The sequence below is a fragment of the Danio rerio genome, chromosome 6 (assembly GCF_052040795.2).
Source record: "Danio rerio strain M-AB ecotype USA chromosome 6, GRCz13ab, whole genome shotgun sequence".
Taxonomy (NCBI): Eukaryota; Metazoa; Chordata; class Actinopteri; order Cypriniformes; family Danionidae; genus Danio; species Danio rerio.
In genome coordinates, this window is record NC_141026.1 from 31,019,738 (window position 1) to 31,043,953 (window position 24,216).

General features: G+C 35.5%; 1 protein-coding gene across 1 annotated transcript in view; it reads left to right on the plus strand.

Moving 5' to 3' along the window:
* The first annotated feature begins 2,945 nt into the window (after positions 1–2,945).
* Positions 2,946–24,216, plus strand: part of tprg1 (tumor protein p63 regulated 1) — a 37,350-nt gene continuing 16,079 nt past the window's right edge. The window contains exons 1-4 of the mRNA NM_001089528.3: positions 2,946–3,042; positions 3,818–4,057; positions 5,016–5,107; positions 11,120–11,296. Coding sequence (NP_001082997.2) covers positions 3,824–4,057; positions 5,016–5,107; positions 11,120–11,296 — 503 coding nt within the window. The 5' untranslated portion in view covers positions 2,946–3,042; positions 3,818–3,823. The remainder of the gene's footprint in view (positions 3,043–3,817; positions 4,058–5,015; positions 5,108–11,119; positions 11,297–24,216) is intronic.

Genomic DNA, 24,216 nt, shown 5'->3' on the forward strand with positions numbered 1-24,216 from the left:
GGCTTTGTGTTAAGAGTTTTAGGATGACCCCTTCCTCTTCCAACATGACTGCACACCAGTGCACAAAGCAAGGTCCTTAAAGACAGATGAGTAAGTTTGTTATGAAGGATCTTGACTGGCCTGCAGAATTGGAATCTTCTTAACCTGATAGAACACCTTTGGCATGAATTAATGCAGTGACTGTAGGTCAGGCCTTCTCATCCAACATCAGGGCCCAAGAACACACTCCTAAACCTTGTGGAAAGCCTTCTCAGAAGAGCTGAAGCTGTTAATGTTGCAAAAGGTGGGACAACTCCATATTGGAATAATGAGGTGGGCCAACCCTATGGATTAAGATTGGGATGTCAAATTTATGTGCAAGTAGAAGCAGATGTTCCAAAGCCATTTTAAGAACCTCCTAGTTTGCTGTATAGTTTTTATAGGTTCTCTAACTTTGTCTCTTAATTGGAATTAACTGAGCCCTGCAGCCCTTCATACTTAACCTGTGATTGGCATACTGACATTGCTTCCTCTTCCACTTACCTACACAGTATGGGGATGTCCAAACTCAGTCCTGTAGGTCCTGTGTCCTGCATAGTTTAGTTCCAACTTTCTTCAACACACTTGCCTAGACGTTTCTGGTATACCTAGAAATAGCTTGATTAGCTGGTTCAGGCATGTCTAATTGGGGTTACTAAAGTTTACAGGACACCGGCCCTCCAGGACTGAGTTTAGACCCCCCTGTAATAGTGTGAAAAACAATATTATGCCCAAATTTACAACACTCATTAAAGGGTACATACTCTACCCAGATTACCTATTTCTTCTTGTGGAATATTTAAATGTGTACATTTACAAAAGTAGACATTTTAGTATTCCACAAAACAGCCACAGGAAAAGATTTGTGAATAAAAGATGTACAAACTTAGTACATACATTTTTTATTCATGCTATATTACTTAGACTTTTAGTTGTATATTATGTAAAGTAAGTACAAGGAGAGTATGTAATTTTGGACACAGATTAAATCTCATCTGTAAGAACCATGCATTATCAGTTGTGTTCCTAGAAAGCCATCACCTTTAAAAGATCCTGGTTCTTTTATATTAGAATAATAAGATAATTACTGACACAATATTTAGTTTGCAAGCTTTAAAGAGTTTGTGAGAAAGCAATCTGGACTTGAGCTGAATGCGAAAGCTGCTTTGTGTTTGCTCCCGAGTGTATTTACTTAAATGATGCATCTGAAAATAGAATCTTATTGTACCATGTGGGGGTGTAAAATAAACATTACAAATTGTCTCTCTCACAAGTACATGGTTAATATGCTTTTTAAAGAGAATTTTTACTCTACAGATTTTCTTTATTTATTTATTTTGTGTCTTCAATTTCTATCCAGCAGGCTGAATAGCTTTTTCTAACAGGCCAGTTAAAGAGCGGCGTGTGGCCACGAAGCATGTCACGTCAAAAGCGATTAGCAGGAATGGAAAATGACACGTGAATGGTGAAACCTTTTGATGCATTGTAGGAGGCTCTAATGCTCAAGAAAGCAACCTCAACATCCCACTCAAATAATTGTTTGACTGAATATTTGAGGGCTACAATCGGCTGCTTGAATTAGTATTTTTGGGGCGACACGTATAAGGTGGAACACAAGCGTAAAACAGGAGTAAACTGCACAATGTATCTGTGGCTAGTGTGTGTGAAAAGCATGCGGGACAAATTGTTCCCATGTCCCTCTCTGCCAGAAGATTAAGCGTAAGTGTGAAATCCTAAATGCTGTCGAGAAAAATACAGTTGCCAGTTATGTTTGTATGTATGTCATTGTGTAGCTGGAGAAATGTGGGTGGCTTGGGCTATATTCATCATTGATGTCAAAGATGGGATGGTAAAAGGGATTGTTTTCACAATCTGATTGATTAATCAAAGTATCCAGAATTAGATATTGAGATAAAGAGATTTCAAAACTAATTTGTTTTATATACATACTAAAATTATCAGTATTTTTGTGCCAATTGCCAGCATAAAACAGCATTTGTTATTTTATGATCAATAAAATTCGTTGGTATTTTTTATGTTTTTTTATTATTATTAGTTTGCTTAAGTGATTCTGACTATAGTTGATCACAACAGACATTTTTATGAATCACCTTCAATTTAATCTAAACAAGACAGTGCTTCATCGCATGTTTCATCATAACTTATACCTTACTGTTAAGTTAATCAATCAACAATTAATCCTTCCAAGACAAGTATGACCCTTGGCGTTGTGATTGCTGATCAAGTCTTACAGATTTTAACTCCTATTTCAAGCTCTTGCTCTGCCCAAGCTGAACTATTGCAAATCAACCAATTGCAATTGATTCATTATGAGTAATTTAATGTGTAAAAAAAAGTCACATTTTTAAATAAATTTCATCCGATTGCTTGCTTTAGATTGTTGCAGCACTGGTGTTTACCTGCAAAATCACCATAGCTCTGCACCCCGTTATCCTTTATGTGACCTCCAGAGGCTTGTGTTTTGCAAGTGCACAGTTGCTATTTGCTGGTAGAATGACCTACCCTATTCAACCCTAAAACCAAAACATCTCATTTCATCATTATAGCATACTGTACATTTGAAAATGCAAAATGCACCTGTGCCAAACATCTTACCAAATTTGAAATCATAAGTCCAATGTGTTATAATTTGCATGTTTGTATCGAATATATTAATCTATTCTGTTTGATATATTTTATTATTCGTTCTGCCTGTTTGTTGTCAAATTCTTACCATATCATTACAAATCATTATTGTAAATTCATCTGCATTAATTATTAGTTAAAAAGCCTTTTGTTGAACACACCCTATGAACACACTATGTACAGTATGCCACCTATTGAGCCATCATTCTGTAGCCTATATAGCGAAACAGGTGCAGTGGTCATGGGGATGTTTCATTTTCTGTTCAACGCCCATGTCTTCATATCATCGCGGAAGCAGGAAATAGTGTGGTGCACCTGACGCGGAGACCAACCGTCTAGTAAACACACAGCAGGTTGATTTAATTGCTGCAGCTATTGGTAAGATACTACGTTTTACCCACATTTTTTATGATTTTAACTTTAGTTAAAACTCAAGCGGTATTATATACTGTACAGTAGGCTATATTTCGAAGAATGTGGTAGCCAACATGTTATTGATGGGAATTAAGAATTAGCCTGACGTTATGGATTCGTTTGCGCTTTTTCTTGAAAGTCCTATATAATTAGTAGCCTACTACTGAGGACGTTCTTGCCCTCAGAAGTTTAGTAAAATTATGAGATTGAATCCGATTTTAACATTAAACAAGTTGGGCAACATATAGGCTAATAGCCCACATTTCTTGCAAAAAAAGTGTACTTTATAAAGATTTATTCTCTAAGTTACATCTATAAGTAATGAAGTAATTTAAAGATTCCACTCATAAGAGTGATTCGTTTGTCTACTGTATAATATACTGTACACTGTTGCTACAGTAAAATATATGACAAGAAATTATGACTACAGATGTTTTGGTTACTTTAACTTGTTTTATTAAGTTTAGGTGTAGCATTCTATTTGTAATCAGCTTTGATGGAGGATTTGATGGATTCAACAAAAAGTAAATAAAATAAATAAACACCAGTAATGTGTATGTGTGTGGATTATTCAGATAAAATGTTTATTCAATTCAAGAATAATTGTTTGGGAAAATAGCTAAACAATGTTTTCTCTTCTTCATTTAGTTGTAATTAGTTTATTTTTTTATTGCTTGGGTGTTTTAATGACTGCATTATTACTTCATTGATAGCTTTTCATATGACCTTATCTTTTTAGGTCACTATGTCAAAGAAAGATGAAGAGACGTTCAAGTCTGTGGACTTGGAGCAGCAAACAGAAAAATCTGTGGAACCAGACAACAATCCTGAACAACCTCCTAATGAAACAGAGAAACCCAGTGCACCTTCCACAGAGGCCAAGGTGGAAACCTACCCGTCTCCACATGTGTCGGCGGCCAAAGCTAAATGGAAATCATCTTCAGAACAGTTTAAACTGAAGAGATTTTTTGTCATCAGGGTAATCTCCATACTCCTTTAAGTATCAGTTGATTAATCATTTGATGTTCTGCTGTGTTTTTTTTTTTTATCATAATCTACACTTCTTTTGTATGTTGAGTGCTGTGGTGCAACGATTATTGCTGCTCTTTGGTACAGTTGAATGCTGTAAGCAACACCTTTTGTAAATATGAATGGTCAATCATCCATTAAGCAAGTAATGATATTCTTTACTCTTCCAGTGCTGCCTTTTGTCTGCTTGTAGGCTATTCAGTCACACTTCTGTTCTGCACTTGCAGAGATCACTGAATTTCTTCCTGTTTTCTATTTCCGCAGTCTGTGAGGTCATTTGATTAACAAATAGTGTATGTCGGCCAGCTCATAGACCACATTTTGTTTTGTGAAAGTGGTGAAATGGGCGAATTCAATGAGGATTACTTTAACTCTTTGAAAAAACATTTTTTTGGCCCACATCTTAGATTGAACTATGTACTTACACCACTCTAACTAATTATAAAATAATAATAATTAATGACAACTATATAGGCTAAGGTTAACTAGCTGGTTACGATGCCTGTTAACATTTTTAAAATTAAATGCATTTTTCATCATGAAAATCATAATAATTGTAATATTATATTAAATTATTCATTCTCTTTTCGGCTAAGACCTTTTATTAATCTGGGGTCGCCAAAGCAGAATGAACCGCCAACTTATCAAGCATATGTTTTACACAGTGGATGCCCTTCCAGCTGTAACCCATCACTGGGAAACATCCATACACACTTATTCACACACATACACTACGGACAATTTAGCCTACTCAATTCACCTATACCGCATGTCAAATTACGTATTTCCCAAAATAGTGTTTCTCTGTAATTTCATTGTCTCCTAATGCACAGATACCAGGAAATGTACTGTACTGTGAAGTCATTTTAGAATTATAGTTAACATTTTTTTATTTTGTGTCATTTTAGCCTGGAACACTGGACCATGGCATTGAGGATGTTAAAACTCTGGTGGATCCTACAGATGATGGAGCTATCCAGGGTATTTGGCTCATGGCAGAGTAAATATGTTTTTCTTTCTTTTCTTTCTTTCCTTCTTTCTTTCTTTTTTCTTTCTTTCTTTCTTTCTTTCAACATTCAACACAGAGCAATCTCATTCAGGTCTCCCATCACAAAAACAAGGCCACAGTCCATTATCTCACACTGTGTTGTGTAAATAAGTAAAATGTGCTGGAGATAATGATATTGAAATAAACAGGCAGCAGAATGGGGCTGCTAGAAGACATCATGCTAAAAGAGATGGCAGATTGTCAACTTCTATGTGTCTGTGAGCAGGCTTTCAGGAAACAGTTCAAAGGCCTTGCTATTTGATAATTAATAATATATATATTATATTTCCCATGCTCCACACTGCTACTCACATATGCACACACACACACACATGCACACAGATATTTCCAGCAATGCTTGAGCTGCTCTGTGGATTGAACTTAGGCTTGAAACAAAAGATGAAGTTCATTGAATTCATGCTTTCTGACGGCCATAAATTTATTATGGAAGACATTGTAGGAAATAGCTTTAGCCGTGGCTTGCCTTTTTGTGCTGTCAAAACAAAGACACTTGAAAGGCATAATATATTGTTTAGTTAAAATAGCATTAACTAGTGTTATGTGCCGTGTGTTAATTATAAATGGGTTCATATCACTTCAATCGATAACCTGTGCACACCTTCACATTATGGGCCAGATTTACTAATAGCTTGCACCAGTGCATTAAAGAGATGATAAAGAATAAATACATAAAAACATGCAGCAAACGCTTGGCAATAAAAGGTATGTCCTTTTTTCAAATGTGTTTGGGAACTTTTTATATCAGATGTAAAATTTATGAAAGAAAAGTTTTCAAAAAGGTGTATTGTGCATGTCCGTTTTCTTAATCTCATATTATCTTAAGTTTAGAGTCAATACTGCAAGTACTGCATCAATAATTTCTCTGAAAAGTATTTAGTTTTTTATATACTTTTAATACAGCTTAGTGATTTTATACTGAAAAAATTAGCTTCTGGATGTGTCATTTACAGTGCAAATCTGTCGCAGCTTCTACTTAATGATTGACTAATATACTAATATAATTTATATTCATATACTTGAAGTCAGAACTATTAGTCCGCATGTATATTATTACATATGTACATATTATTAGCCCCCTGTTTATTTTTTATTATTTTTAATGACTCATTTCTAATAACTGATTTATTTTATCTTTGCAATGATGACAGTAAATAATATTTGACTAGATATTTTTCAAGACACTTCTACTGTGTACAGCTTACAGCAACATTTAAAGGCTTGACTAGGTTAATTAGGTTAACTAGGCAGGTTAGGGTTATAAGGCAAGTCATTCAAGTCAATCATCATGATTTGTTCTTTAGACTATAGAAAAAATATAGCTTATTGTGGCTAACAATAAAAATATAGCTTAATGGGGCTATTTTGACCCTAAAAAATGTTTTTAAAAAATTAAAAACTGCTTTTATATATATATATATATATATATATATATAAATATATATATATATATATATATATATATATATATATATATATATATATATATAAAATATATATATCCTCTATGGACGCTCCGGCAACTGCGTTATTTTTTTTTTTATGCGTTAAATATGTCCTAATGTATATATATATATATATATATATATATATATATATATATATATATATATATATATATATATATATATACATATATATATTTTTTTTTTTTACAAATTCATATTTTTGTACTTCCCAAGGAGACAATAAGTGTGTTGTTTTCAAATTTGTATTTTCAGGCCTCCAAAACAAAATTGTAATATAAATGGACAATTTTTTTGTTGTTGTTGTTTATTTGTTAAAAGTCACAAATTTAAGTATTGTTTTTTTCTACTTACAGTTTTCATTTCTAAGCCATTATCTGCCGTTTCTTTGCTATTTAATTGTACAGTTTTATTTGTTGAGTAAAAACCTTCTCTATACCAGTTTGCAGAGCTCTTTGAAAACTTACTGTAGCGGTAAAGGAAGTATGTTGAGTTTAAAGGGTCTTGTGACGCCAAGGACATCTTCAACACTATGTTTGCAGTATCACATCCAAAAGCCCCAGGGCACTACTGAGAGCCACAGGGTCTGTTAGTGTGTGTGTTTGTCTGTGGTGTGGAAATGTTTGTGGTCTTTCACACTTTCTGAACATCCCCAGGCCCACAGACGCAGCCAAGGTGAAATCATTCCATTTGCTTACTCAGAAGTTTCTGAACCAATAAAAAGTACCTAAAATGACAAGAGTGTATAAGAGTTTTGTGCTGTATTATGTTTTTCATGTGCTGTTTCTGTAACTGTCCAGATTTAATGTTCTGGATAAGAAGAAATTGCACATAGAAGTGTAGAGATCTAGATACAGTTCTTTGTGTGTGTGTTTACCTCATCATCATTGAGTAAGTTTCACAGTTCTTTGGTGAGAGTGCGTTTTGAAAAGTGGAGAACATGAACAGCCTCTCGATATCTTGCTGTACAAGCTTTTCTCATTGGTCAATTAGAGCAAAACACTTACAAAAGATATGAGTTTGGTATTTTGAGAAAACAAAACAACCATGAAAAGTGGCTTATGCATCAGTTACACATTTTCTGAATGCGTATCTTTGTTTTGACATTACATCTGGGATCTAAAAATGTGGCCATGCATATTTTAACTGTGCCAAAGGCAACTGCTGAAGCTTTTAGAATATGTAGGCCTTCATTATTAAGACCCACATGCTTATAGACATTTTTGTAAAGCCACTCCAAATAGGTTCACAGAAAGACACTGCAACAATTTACACTCTGAGAATTAATACATTTCACAAGTTAATAACAAAGAAACCGCAAGTAACCTGTCGAATAGAATAGCTGTAGAATAATGAGAACCGAAAATATGTAGACACAACAATCATTTGTCAAACTCTCAATAAACAAAGGTCCAAGAACTGGTTTTACTTTGTGCTTGAATAAAGCTGTAAAAAGACTGTGAATGACAGATTTGTGGGAATGTACAGGTAGTTCTAGTGTAGTAACAGAGGTATGCATTCAGGCCCAGTAGGAAACAAATGGATGCTCATGTTCCAGAAAAATAAACCCATGTTAATGAATGATTTAGTGTATGAAAATAAAAGAATAAAAAATAGCAGCACCTTAGTTCATAAATGTCAAACCAGTGGAAGGCAACGATAGCAGAATAGCAATCTTGCATGAAAAGCTAACAGCTGAAAATTCTTATAAAGTTAAATATGATGCTTAAATGATTGATCTATCTCAACTACAAGATGAAATTATAAGACAACAAATTGAGTAAAATGCCATATTTAAGTATCCATTTCACAAAGGAAATTACTCCCATATTATGATAATTTACAAAATACTTTACCATTAAGTGTACCAAAGAGATAGACCGAAAGCAACATGGTGCAAAATACAGAGTAGACTAATGTTAGGGCCTGCTCACACTATGTACAGTTGCCCTGAACCAGGCCAAAGCACGATTGTCCCCCCTCCCGTCTCCCCCGACAGCCAGCACTCACATTACATTCGGGCCTGGGCACACTTAAGTCATCGATGATGTGCTGTTCAGTAAGCGCTTTCACTCAGCACAGTGGAAATTGTTTTAGTTATATCGGTATGGTTGTTAAATTTGCTGTGACACCCAGTCAAATAATTCGTTGAACAGATCAGCCACTTTTGATGCTCATAAACAATAATAAAGTCCTTGTTCTGCAGGAATTAGGAGGTTTGCTAAAGGTGCAGCTGTCGTGCAGTGAGGGGCTTGCATCTTGCATCTATGGCAGTTTGTGTTCATTGAACAGTAAGAATGATTAATAAATCCATATGAAACAGTCCCGTAAGACTCACGTCTCGTTTTCTCGTCTCTGGTGCGCTTTGCACACACTATAAGCATGGCGTGCCAAAGCCCAAGTGAACCGCGCTCTGGCACACCTCTTCCAACATGGGCCAGTGCCAGCCAAGAACTGTACCTGAGCCTAATTCAGAGCACTCACACTCCTCAAACGATCCAGGAAACGGGCCTGGGCACTGTTTGGTTAGCATAGTGTGAGTAGGCCCTTGGTAGTGGCACTTTCTGTATTCCATCAGCTGACTAAAATGTTGCTTCATAGTGGTGTTTGACGCTTCCAGTATTTACAACTCCAACTTTCTCATCAATTTTGTTTTGAATCGGAGCTAAATAAACACATACCTCTCTGTCCAATCATCTTTAAAAACTCTATTTTCTTCATCAACTTTATTTTCTGGAAACTGACATCCTCACCTATTCAAATGTTAACTGCAGACAAACACATGCTGAACAGATGTCACAACAACACCACACAGAAAAACTTCATTTTGGACCATTGATATTATAAAAAACTTAACAAATTTACAAGCTTAACGTACTTTTATCAATGTAGTTATCCATTACAAACAATTAGTGCTCTTAAAATATGAAATGGAGATGTGTACAGATTGAATATGTGGACAATAGTTTCTGTTATAGTTATCTTTGTACTTATTCTTGGTATGAACGTGCCTTTAGCATGAAGAGCAGAACAAGATTAGGACTCAAACTCAGACACCCACATGTTTTACTGCATCAAAAATCATGAACCACTTTGTATTGTGGCCTTAATTATTATGTACCTGCATTTAAATTTGATAAAATGCAATTATTATGCACATACATGATTTTACATTACATTATACACTCACTGGCTACTTTATTAGGTATACCTTACTAGTACGGGGTTGGACCCACTTTTGCCTTCAAAACTGCCTTAATCCTTTGTGGCATAGATTCAACAACATTCTGGAAATATTCCTCAAATAATTTGATCCCTATTGACATGATAGCATCACACAGTTTTGCAGATTTCTCTGCTGCACATCCATGATGCCAATCTCCCATTCCGCCACATCCAAAAGTTGCTCTCTATTGGACTGAGATCTGGTGACTGTGGAGGCCATTTAAATACAGTGAACATATTGCCATGTTCAAGAAACCTGTCTGAGATGATTCTTTAGTTCCTAAAATCCTGAGATGCTTTATGACATGGCACATTATTCCAAGTGGTGCTCGCTGCAGAGCCATTTGGGCGAGCTGAGCTCCAGCGAGGGGGAGCTTGAGCTTGAGCTCCACCTTTTTTGCACTTCTTCTACGAGTGATGTCACTGGGGGTAGGGTTAGGGGTGGGGTTGGTGTACGCATTAAAACAGCTTACAGGAGGCAGAACGAGAGCTCATGCTCCCCCTCGCTGGAGCTCAGCTCTGCTCAAATGGCTCTGCAGCGAGCACCCTCTCCATTTTTCTGGTGGAAGTAACCATCAACCTCAAGGTTTGACGTGTTGTGCGTTCAGAGATGCTATTCTGCATACCTCGGTTGTAACTGAATCTGTTGTCTGGCCATTCTCATCTGATTTCTGGCATCAACAAGGCATTTGCGCCAACAGAACTGCCACTCACTGAATCATTTCTCTTTTTCAGACCATTCTCTGTAAACCCTAGAGATGGTTATGCGTGAAAATCCCAGTAGATCAGCAGTTTCTGAAATGCTCATTTAAATGCTTTTCTTTTCCATTCTGATGCTCTGTTTGAACTGCATTATATCGTCTTGGGCATGTCTACATGCCTTAATTCATTGAGTTGCTGCCATGTGATTGGCTTATTAGAAATTTGTTAACAAGCAGTTGGACAAGTGTACCTAATAAAGTGGCCGATGAGTGTATTTTAAAAAATCATCTGCATTTACAGTTGTTACAGTACATCTCTAATTATTACAGTTGACCCATACCTTAAACTTACCCATGCCACCAAACTTGTCCCTAACTTTACCCATATGCCACCTGAATAGCCTCATAATTGTTGTCAATACAATACGAACACTTTTTTTCATTTAAAGGCATTCAGTAGTAGTTAAGGCAACTCAATATAAGTGGGACCTAATATTGTGCAATTGTACAATAATTGTTCTCATTTTTCAAACTGTCTCCATTTTCCTGTGTAGGGTGGATCATTGGAACAATGAGAAAGAGCGTCTGGTTCTCATCACAGAAAACACCCTCCTCATCTGTAAGTATGACTTTGTCATGCTGAACTGTGAGCAGATCCAGAAGATTCCACTCAACTTCATCGACCGCATCTGTCATGGTGCCTTCAGCTTTCCACCACGCTCCCTTCTAAAGTGAGTAACACTCTTTCCCTCCTCATCATTAGTTTATTCTGTGCTGAAAAGGTCACATTTCACAAATGCAACAAAAGTCTCTAAATGTTCTACATTTGCCAGCATTTTTTATCTTAACATCTGATTTTCATGGTGTCTGCTTAACTGTGCACATTTAACCCAAAAAAAAAAAACACACAAACACACACAATTTTTTTACGCTCTGCTGGTTGTTAGTGTGCCACCTGTTACCATGTGTAATGAAGCCTCCTACATACAAAACTCTCAGAAAGTATTTTTCTTAGAAATACCTTCATATTGGCTTGTAGTCAATTCTGTTTATCAATTGCAAATTCTTTCCAAACTTTTGCATGTCATGCTTTATTGCATTATATGAGGAAAGTCTGCAGCAGAGAGATACAGAATGAAGAGAGGTGCTGTCTGTGAAGATGACAACCAGGCAGGGCCTGTCGAGAATGAGAAATGGACTCATGTTCTGCTTCAATAAGGACATTCTGCCTGTGATAACCATAAGTACTGTAAACACAAGGAGAAGTCAGGGTTATCTTGACCGCATGGTGGTCTTAATAATAGTAGCTAGCTGGCCACCTGCTTGAAAACACTTGATTAATAGCTTTTAATAAAAAAAATGTGATCAATTTTTCATTCTTAAGAGGAAATTCCTTAAAGAACTGACGTTGCAGATCCTGCGATGCGACTATTGAAACATTATATATTGTGCAGTTTTATTTATTCATCCATTATGTGTTGAAAATATTGTCTACATGCAGAAAAAAAAAATCATTATTTTGTGTTTAAATTGCCAAAATGTGAATGTAAACAAAAATCTATTGTTTTTCTTTAAAACAATGATGCAGTACAAACGTTTCAACACTAATAATAATAGAAAATGTTTCTCAAGCCACAGATTAACATATAAGAATTATTTCTATGTAATAAAATATATTAATATTTCACTACAAATTATTACATTATGTACTGGGTTTGTAAAATACATAAGAGACTTAAAACAACCTGACTAGCCCTAAACTGTTGAATGGCAGTGTATTTTTGATTTTATGCTACAGGGTCTTTGATAGATTCTGATTGGTTTATAAACATTGTTGTAATATTAAATTATTTTCAGGAAAACAATGCTAGTTCTAGGCAGGTCTTGTTCACATTATAGTTCTAAAACACTTTGCCAAAAGAGTCTGCTTGTTTCAAACGTCCTGAGAGAAAAGCAAAGTAAATCTGTAAGGCTTGAAGCTTACGCTGCTATTCTGAACCAATAGTCATAAACAGAAAGCAGTTGAAGGATGGCGTGTTTAAATCCATTATTTATCTGACTCCATTGTAATTAATCTGACTCCATTAAAGTTGTTATCATCATTGATAAGGAGAAAGAATCTCAAAACTTAAAGCAGGCAAAGTTGTTTATTCAATTACATGTTTAAATATACAGACAGTAGAATGAAACAAACTAACAAACTGTATAAAGAAATTAGCTGTAACATGTGCACTGCTGAGCAACGCAGACAGTGAAACTGCCTTTGTTAGCATATGAGGCTACGCACCGGTGTGCGGGAGATGCAGAGTAAAAGCCATTCTCCCAGATCAACAGTTACCTTTCCTTATACCCTGAGCAAAGCATTGTCAAACATGAGTGAAAACCAACCCCCAAAACCACCTGATCATGAGAGCAAAGTTGAGAAGATAAAGTGGGGGAGAGGAACATTAACATACTCTCCTCAGGCCATGACTCAACGATAGTAAATATATTTTATATTGAAATACAATCAATCAATGTCTCTGTTGATTTCATCACTACAAAGCTGAAGTCATAAACTGTCAAATGACACCAAACATGACAAAGTTATATGAAGGAAGAACACGAGCAGATGAATTGTGTATGGTGAAAAGCACATGATTACTGTAAGCAAATGGCAGAGATGTGTATTCAACTCTGCCACGCCAGGATGACCCATCGCATGTTTGGAATGTCTCATTCAATAAAATAAGTAATTAATATTAATAATAATAATGATAAATTATTGGCATGTTTTTCCCATGCTTGTGTATACATTCAGTTGAAGTCATAATTATTAGCCCCCTTTGAATTTTTTTTTTCTTTTTTTATATATTTCCTACATGATGTTTAAAATAGTAAGGACATATTTACAGTTTTCTTGTGGAGAAAGTCTTATTTGTTTTATTGTGGCTAGAATAAAAGCAGTTTTTAAAAAACATTTTAAGGTCAAAATTATTTGTCTCTAAGGATTTTTTTCCCAATAGTCTACAGAACTAACCATCGTTATACAATAAGTTGCCTAATTACCTTAACCTGCCTAGTTTTCCTAATTAACCTAGTTAAGCCTTTAAATGTCACTTTAAGCTGTAGAAGTGTATTGAAAAATATATAGTACAATATTATTTAATGTCATCATGGCGAAGATGAAATAAGTCTTTGCCAATACGTTATAAGTTTAATAAGTTATTAGAAATGTTAATAAAACTATTATATTTAGAAATGTTTTAAAAATAATAGTCTCTCCATTAAACAGAAATTGGGGTAAAAATAAACAGGGAGGCTAATAATTCTGACTTCAACTGATTGTATCACTATTAGTCATCACAATGTATATTATGTTATGTTAGTGTTTTATGCAATATATTGTTATTGTACAAAAAATATTAAAGAGGAAAAAATGGTAATAACTATATTTCGGTTACTAAACTCATAATTTGCCACTAAAGCATCCAAGTTTTCCAGCTTGCTTGAATCAGTACTAACATCCTCAAATGAAAATATTTAGCTTGTTCTGGAATATCTTAGCCAATGGCTTTTGACTCTCATTCATTTCTGTACTTTTCTCTTTGCTCACTGTGCCGCTTAAAGCCTTAAGCAGACAAATAATGAAAATCTGAGACCATGAGTCATTTTTCCTAACCGTATTAGCAGTTTTACAGGGTGATAATACCCACAATGCAGCAGGATTTGACAAATGGTATTGGAGGGGAAGAAGGCCAGAGCCTCTTTTCTTCTCTTAATTTTTGTGTGGAGGGATTATGTGAATGGAAATGGGATGTAAAGAAGACTTTAGAACACGAGGAGGGAAGAGCTGTCAGTACAGCTCTTGTGTAACCGATTAGTGGTAGAAATTAATGTAGTCCTTTCATCCAAACCTTTTAAAGATGGCTCAGGGGACACCAAACCAAGTAAAACTAATTTGATGAATAAAACGTAATGCGGCGTGAAGTGCTTATGAGAGGCAGGCCGTATTGGGCTGACTTTATCTCCCTGCATTACATTCAATTATAAATAAAACGCCACTGAAAACCACCCTAGAGTGTTGAAGGAATAAGGCATGCTTTAAAGCAGCTTTTTCTTCTCCTTTCGTCTTTTGCTCAATAATTTCTTTCCATCACTTTTTCTTGTCTCTCTCTTAATCTCCTGCTTAAAGGCACAGTTCATCCAAAAATCTCAATTTTACTCACAATCGAGTGATTCCAAACATTTATGAGTTTCTTTATTCTGAAGATATTTTGAAGAAATCGGAAAACCTGTAACCATTGACTTCTACAGCAGCAAAAACAGATATTATGAAAGTCAATGGTTACAGGTTTTCAGCTTTCTTCAAATTATCTTCTTTTGATTTTAACAGAAGAAACCCATAAATGATTGAGTTAAGTAAAGGCTGAGTAAATGATGACAATTTTTTGGCGATCTATTCCTTTAAGCTGTCCATACTTCACTTGTTTAATCAGTGCATGCAATTCTCCACTTAAATTCTTATTATAAATCAAAACATATCACTTAAATAATAATCACATTAATATGCAAGCTGTCATTTCCACTTTTTTTCTTTTATTTACTCTACAGTAATTTGGACATAGTAATTCACCTCAGATGTTTTTGCACATAACCTTGCTAACAGTACTGTAGTGAGATAGCCGAATCACACACACACATACACCATCATCATCAACATCAATACTTAACACCATCATTTAGCACCAGTCCAGTGAATAATTGAGTGAATGCAACTGCTCAAGTGTATAAAATGGAGCATGATCTTACTTTCTGAATTAATAAATTAGGACTTCCTTGTATTATAATTGCATGCATTAGTGCATTCTGCTGTTCTTGTGCTGTTGGAAGTTAACACTGTGCTTTAATTTGATTATAAGTTTATCAGGACTTTTATCCTGAGAAATGTAATAATTGTTGATTTATTCCAAATATATAATCTGAACTCCAGTGCAAAGTTTTGTATCATCTTGTAGATATCTCAGACAGCTTGTATTGATTCTGATATAATTGTTTTTATGAATGAATAAATCAGTATTAGCTACTACTCCAACTCTTCAGTAATCCACTAAAAAAACTTTTTTGTACGCTGATTTGATGCTCAAGAAACAGTTCTTACGGTTATATGTTCAAAACTGCAGCACTGCTCAATTTGTTTCTGGAATACATTTTTTTCAAGGATGTTTGCTAAACATAAACAGTATTTGCTTGTTTTTGAATTTTTTGTTTCACTGTAAAAGGCCTTTACTGTTTGATTTGATATTGTTTTATTGCTGAATGTGAAAATCTTTAAAAAAAATAAATAAATAAATCATACTGACCACAAACACAGCAGTGTACATTATAACTGCTAAAACCCTATATATTTTATGTCCACATGTTTTGAATATCTGTTTGTAGAATATGTCATTTTGTGATGTCTAAAGTAGTTTGAAAACTATTTATTTTATTGTATAATTTCATATATTAATAGTATAAAATATACTTGAAACATGAAATGATTAACATTATTTAATGCATTAAGAGCAAATCAAAACTTATTTTTTTGTTAAAACATTTTGTCATGTTAAACATCCTTTCGTACAAACCTTTGCAGCCTTTTTCAATAATCAGGGCATTATAAAAAGCGTGCTGATTATGTGTTGACTTTTTGAGACATTACATTGAATAAGACTGAATCAGAAGTAATTCTTTCTGAGAATTCTAAGCTTTTCTCTTCCTGACTTGAAACTCTGTTTCTGACATGTACTGTAACTTTCAAGTTAACTATTTTTATTTTTATTTTTTTTGTAAGACAAAGTTTTGGATTGATTCATTCATACATTTTAGAGACACTTTCAGTGTAATCAAATTTACAGTATAGCCAAACAATGCAGTGGTTTCATCAAGACCAAGGTATATCTTGGTTTGCTGAGAGGGTTTACCCCAGATGTCTGCAGGCCACTGATAACTTCCCTTAACTGCAGGGAAAAAAGATTTGTGGTGGCTTTGAATGAGTCTTATCCCTAGTGGTGTGCAAAAAGAGTTCATTCAGTGGCTGGATGAAGGAGTATGCAATGTTTTCAAATGTGCTTTTCATCCAGACTGTCTAGACGAGGTAATTACCCATCTACCCTGCACATCACTCATGTGTCCTCCACAGCCCATGCTGACAGGAGCTTTTTTCTTTTTAGCTTTTACACAGCTTTTCTATTAAAAATAAGACACATAAATAAAAAATAAATTAAATAAATTAAATAAATAAATATTCCTCAACTTGACTGTAAAAAGTATAAAATATCTAATGTGTCAGCTTGCAGGCAGTGTTTTCAAGTTTTCTGTTAAAGTGATAACCAAAGATTGCCCCACAAAAGATATAGATAAATTAGGCAAGTTATTTTATAAGGATAGTTTGTTCTGTAGACTATCAAAAAAAAATTTGCTTAAAAGCGCTAATAATTTTGTCCTTAAAATGATGTTTAAAAAATTAAAAACTGCTTTTATTCTAGCCGAAATAAAACAAATAAGACTTTCTCCAGAAGAAAAAACATTATCAGACATACTGTGTAAATTTCTTTGCGCTGTTAAACATCATTTGGGAAATATACAAAAATATATATATATTAAAAAATTCAATGAGGGCTAATAATTCTGGCTTCAACTCTACAGATTAGGCATAATATGCATGCATTTAAAAAAATTAAAAAAAATACAAAATCGGAAGGTTTTGGTCAATTTATGAGCTAATCCACCTCCTCAGTGCACTTAAGTGTGAATCATTCTGCAGTTTGGTCAGCAGAGGGGGCAATTTTACAGGTTAAGACCCAGGATCCACATCCAAAACCGAGCACATTTTTCCATAACTGCAGTGTAACCAACAGTGCACACATTACCTGCATTAGAAATTGCTTTTAAGCTATTTTTGCAGATTTCCTAGATCTTACAGTCTAAGCTGTTTCCATTGAGTTCTCTGGGTGGGGTATAAACTATACAAACAAAAGCACTGTATTGCTGCATTCATTCTGATTGACTTCCTGGGCTGGATTAGTAAAAGTTTACATAGGAATTTGTTAACCATTTCTTAACTGTGTGTCAACATGCTAGTGCTTGTCAGGTCATTCACTGTATTGACTGTGTCCACTGCGCTCATGTAGATTAATGAGCCAGCATTGTTTGGACCTGAGAAAATCTGAGCTCATTTTTCTTTGTCAGAAAACACAGTGCTAAATCTACAAATTTGGTGGTGTTTTATTCAGTGGGCTCTGATGCATGCATGATTGCATTACAGCATCATCTGTTTTAAACAGAAGCATTATTATGTATAATTTCTTGCCATTTACTTTTCTGGATCTTCACCTCCTGAAGGATATTAGTCACTGGAAAAAGCCTCCACCTTGTATTTCTTTCTATAACCATCCCTTTTTTTCTTGCTCTGAAATCAAATGTGCATTTTCTGTCTCTCTTCCGATCATGTAATTCTCCTGTCAAATAAAAGAGTGGTTCATAGATGGCCCACCACAGCGAGTGCTGTAGAATCCGGCCATGGTACTCAATCGTAGCATCTATTGAGCAATCCAGGGATTTATTTGTTGGCTCAGGTTCTCCACGAGCCACTTGCCCTAACAGCTGTAGCAGACCTCAGTTATTCATCTAGTGTGTTGACTTACCAGTCCTTAGCCATACAAAGTGCAATCGACTGCTACAGGAATTTCAAGACGCTGCAGCAAAGTTTAACTAAGAATACACTGGAGTGTGTGTGTTTCTTGTTGTGTTTATTTTTGAGTCATTTTACAACTGCAGTGACATTTCAATCTGGAATCTTTTCAAAAATGAAACTCATAAATCTGTTCTGAGTTCATCTGCTTTCTTGTGTCATTTGAGGTCATGTAGATGATTATAGAAAAAAATAAAGATGAGATAAAATCCCAATTTTATTTTGATAGTCACCTTTAGACATTCTGTAGTGTGCAATGGTTGTTTGAGAGTTAGTAAACCTTCTGGTGACCCTGATATTTTGCTGACAATTCTGAGACATTCTACTGCCTCAGTAGATTTATATGTACATGTCAGCTTAATCTACATGCTGTATAAGCTATCTATCTATCTGTCTGTCTGTCTGTCTGTCCGTCCGTCCGTCCGTCCGTCCGTCCATCTATCTATCTATCTATCTATCTATCTATCTATCTATCTATCTATCTATCTATCTATCTATCTATCTATCTATCTGTCTGTCTGTCTGTCTGTCTGTCTGTCTGTCTGTCTGTCTGTCTGTCTGTCTGTCTGTCTGTCTGTCTGTCTGTCTGTCTGTCTGTCTGTCTGTCTGTCTGTCTGTCTGTCTGTCTGTCTGTCTGTCTGTCTGTCTGTCTGTCTGTCTGTCTGTCTGTCTATCTGTCTATCTATCTCCGTACCCCACAATGACAATGTGAAAAATTTGTTTTTGAAATTGTTGCAAATTTATTACAAATAAAAAAACCTGAAAAATCACATGTACATAAGTATTCACAGCCTTTGCCATGAAGCTGTAAATTGAGCTCAGGTACACAGTGATTCTACTGATCATTCTTGAGATGTTTCAGCAGCTTAATTGAAGTTCACCTGTGGTAAATTTAGCTGATTGGCCATGATTTGAAAAGGCATACACCTGTCTATATAAGGTCCCTGGGTTGACAGTGGATGTCAAAGCACAAACCAAGCATGAAGACAAAGGAATTTTCTGTAGACCTCCGAGACAGGATTGTCTAGAGGCACAAGGCTGGTGAAGGTTACAGAAACATTTCTGCTGCTCTGAAAGCTTTAATGAACACAGTGGCCTCCATAAGTGGAAGATGTTGGGAACCACCAGGACTCTTCCTAGAGCTGGCCGGCTATATAAGTTGATGAGACTAAAATTGAACTCTTTGGAGAGAATGCCAGGCGTTAAATTTGCACAAAACAAGGCACCGCTCATCACCAGGTTAATACAATCTCTACAGTGAAGCATGGTGGTGGCAGCATCATGGTGTGGGGATGATTTTCAGCAGCAAGAACTGGAAGACTAGTCAGGATAGAGGGAAATATGAATGCAGCAATGTACAGAGACATCCTTAATGAAAACCTGCTTCAGAGTGCTCTTGACCTCAGACTGTGGGGATGGTTCATCTTCCAGCAGGACAGTGACCCAAAACAAACCGCCAAAATCTACTCTGTAAATTGTCACATTGACATTATGGGGTATTGTGTGTAGAATTTTGAAGAAACAATTTAATTGATTTTGGAATAAGGCTGTACCATAAAAAAATGGGGAAAAATTGAAGCGCTATGAATACTTTCCGGATGCAAAATAAAGCAAAATAAATAAATAAAGCAAAGAGAGCCCACAATAGAACCCTGCAAAACATCATACAAAATTGTAGAAAAGTGAGGCAGGCCACTTCAGCAAAGGTCACTGAAACCCAGCTACAAGTCTAAAAGGAATATCTTGACTAACTCAACTGTATTAATTTATGCACATAAATCAAGATGGATTAAATTATGACAAGAACCAGAGACAAGAGAGAATGGAATATAATTGGTTACCTGTAGCAACCAGTTTCTGTTCTGAAATCAGTCTGAAATGTGTAATTAAATGTGCTCATGTAAGAGGAAATCTGAGAGTACCTAGTATACAGAGACCATCAAAATAATATGTAACCATGATGTAATCACTGACTGCATGTACTTGTAAGCGAATGACTCTGAAACTGAATCACTTTCAGAATTTTACATCAACGATACCCTGTTTATCTCTGGACATTCCATAGAATCGAATGACTAGTTGTGCGAAACGCAACACAGACGCACTGGAAATACGCTATGCTTTTGCGACACTGCATGGCACACCTTGTACAATATCATACTTGGCACACAGAGTATCTAGGTTCAAGAATGAAGGACGGTTTCTTCAAAAGGCAAAAGCATTGTAAAATTTTCTCTTAACGTTTCATTTTGAAAACACTATCAGCTGGGTTTAGAGAGGAGTGTAGGGCATTTAATCGCAAGATGATTTCTCGCTTTTGAAAATACTATCGGTTAGTTTTAGGAAAGGGCTTATGTTAGTCAATCGCAAGATAATATATGCACAACAAACCCGTCTTCTCACAGAAGTGTACGAGAAGTATGTGCAAATAGTGCTCATCAGAAAACACACCCTAGTAACATACATGAGATTCTCAAAAATGTAGACAGCAGCTTCTAGTGTAAATGTCATCACAAGCTGCAATGAAATGCCCCCAGTTTAACATATTTCACAAAGTCATAGCCCTGGGCAAGTATTCCCAATGAGCCTGGGTGGACTAAATGAATTACAGTTGTGTGTGTGGATGTGTAAGGGTTCTATTGTTTTAATAAACAACTATATTTTGATAACAGACCACAAAAGACTATAAAATATACACAAATATGTCATTAATATTAAACGCATGCTGTCACTTTATAACATGGTAAGTTACTTTTACAAAAAACTAACTACAAAAAACAAAAAACAAAAATACATTTCTTTAAGTTCTTAATTTTGAAGAAGTTTTTAGGGAGGTACTCTGACAGCAATGACATTTGATTTGCTTGAATGTGATGCAAACAAAAACTATTTTGTATGTACAATACAATGTTTTACTATTTATTTATTGCTTTCTTGGAGAAAAATACTAACATTAATACATTATAGCCCTAGTGAGTTATTTCTTCCATTTATTGCCGAAACAAGTTTTGGGTTTTGGGTCTCGAGTTGACGTGTTTAAAATGGTTATGCTGAGTTATGCCTTTACTCTAATTTAGTTGAGTTTACTCATTTTCAAAGCATTAGGTTAACTTTAATTTTAAGTTTAGCCAAATCAAATGGTTTTCAGTGTTATTATTAATTAGCATATGAATTTGCTCTTTGAATTTGAGTTTCATTTTTATTTGCACATTTTTCTGTTTAATTTTACTTGAAGTTTGAGTCATTTTGTTTCTATTTTTTCTTTAAAAAAAATTTCTTACAAATGGCATCTAGGTTCAATAATCACTCTTGCAATGTTGTGTACGTAAACAGGCAAAGCATTTTTCCAGTTTTATGACCAGCAGGAAACAGCACATTTAGTGTGACTTTATTTCTAGGAATGTGCTCCCGTGTGTAACGCGTCTGGGGGAAGCTTGTGCGTCATGCATGACAGAGCCCAGCATCCATTTTTCACCTTCTCCTTTTACCTTTTCTCTTCTTCCCTCCCTTTCCCTCCCCTTCTCAATCTTTCTCAATCATGTAGAGTGATGGAATGAAATAGTCTGTGTGTAAGAGAGAGAGAGAGACTCGTGGCAATGATCAGTGAAAGCTCAAGCCTGTACCATAAACAGTGAATGTCCCAGCCCTCTGCCTGTCTCAACTGGCCCTCGTGTACTGATAGCTTACCTCTGCAATCATCACACACACAGAGAGAGAGAGAGAGAGAGAGAGAGAGAGAAAGTAAGATACACAACTGCTTTCACACAAACACTGTATGCATGTGCACTCGCTCATGCACACACAAAGGTACAAAAACCTTCCATACTCAACAAGCAGTCAAAATTTCAGCTTTTTTCTCCAAAGCGCCCCATAATCACCCTTGGTCTCTTTTTCTCTCAACACAGCAGTTTATTCAGCAGGGTGTATCCTGCGAGCCCTTTGTCAAGCTCTGAGAGTGTTAGTGTAAACATGGGCAGCACTACGAGAGCTGGAGACACAGCCTTGCCCTGTAGTTATGTTTTTTTTTTTTTTCTGTCAAAAGAGTCCCCTTTTTCTCTGTAGCTGTAAGGTATGTGTGTTTGGCAGGAGCTGGTCCTGCTTAAGGTGTGTTCTGAATCTGTTGGTTTTGCCAAAGTACGACACACCTGGAAATGCAACACACATTTTTAGCAGCTGTGCACATGGTAAATCGATTGTCTCATGTTGAAGATTGGGTTCATGAGAGATTTTAGCTGGGTTACATACTGTATGTGTACAATGAAAACAAAATAAGCTAAATAACTCAAGGCAAGATATTATACTGATGAATAGGGTAAAATATAAAATATTGAGCCATTTGTAACATACCATTTAACATTGATGAGATTTGGAATTGCAAAAAGTTTTACCATTATATGTTTTCAAAAATCTTATATTTTAATTAAATAAATACATAAATTAATATTATTAACAGTAAAATTTAAGTTTTGCATATTCTTCTACAAAACATTTAACATTTAATCAAGGATTTTCAATAACCTTTTAATTCATATTTATTTTTTAGTCAGTGTTCAGAAAAGGTGCAGCACTGTGGCATAGTGGGTAGCGCTGTAACCTCACAGCAAGAAGGTTGCTGATTTTAGCCTCTGCTTGGTCAGTTGGCATTTCTGTGTGGAGTTTGCAAGGTGATCACATGGGTTTCCTCCGGGTGCTCCGGTTTTGCCCACAAGTTATAGGAATAGGGTGAGCTAAATTGTATCCGTATAGTGTATGTGTGTAAATGAGAGTCTATAGGTGTTTCCCAGCGTTGGGTTGCAGCTAAAAGGGCATCAGCTGTGTAAAACATATGCTGGATAAGTTGGCGGTTCAGACCCCAGATTAATAAATTAATATTCAGAAAATTCGGTAAACAAGATAAACAAAAAAATTGTAGAATAAAATGTTGTATATTTTCAGACATATTATGTATAAACATATATACCCTGGGGAAAAAGTATAGAATATAGATATGAAGTTTTCTGCAAAGAGTGGCGTGGTAGCGCAGTGGGTAGCACTGTCACCTTATAGAGAGAAGGTCACTGGTTCGAGCCCCGGCTGGGTCAGCATTTCTGTGTAGAGTTTGCATGTTCACGTGGGTTTCCTCCGGGTGCTCCAGTTTCCCCACAAATCCAAAGACATGCACTGTAGGTGAATAGGGTAAGATAAATTGTCCATAGTGTACATGTGTGAATGAGAGTGTATGGGTGTTTCCCAGTGAAGGGTTGCAGCTGATTAGTAAATAAACTAAACCAAAAAGAAAATTAATGAATGTATTCAGAAAATTCTGAAAAACAAACTAAGCAAAAGAATAATTGTAGAATAAAATGTATATTTTCAGACATATTATGTATGAACATGTACCCTTGAAAAAAGAATAGAATATAGATATGAAGTTTGCTGCAGAGGGCGGTGTGGTGGTGCAGTGGGTAGCAGTGTCACCTAACAGCAAGAAGGTCGCTGGTTTGAGCCTAAGCTGGTTTAGTTGGCATTTCTGTGTGGAGTTTACATGTTCTCTCTGGTGTTTCCCAGTGATGGGTTGCGGCTGGAAGAGCAGCAGCTGCGTGAAACATATGCTGGATAAGTTGTTGGTTCATTCCATTGTGGCGACCCCAGATTAATAAAGGGACTAAGCCGAAAAGAAAATGAAAGAAGGAATTCAGAAAATACTGTAAACAAAATAAACAAAAAAATATTGTAGAATAAAATGTTGTATATTTTCAGATGAATTATGTGTAAAACAGCATAAAATTGCTGTTAAAATACTCAAGATGTATTTTTGAAGTTTTCCAAGTATACTGAGAAAGAAAACCCAAATGCACAAAAGGGCCAAATATAAAAATGTCTTAATAAGAGTAAAAAGAAATAATAATAATTAAGATATTTTTCCTTTGTTGCTTGATTTATTTCAGAAACAATGCA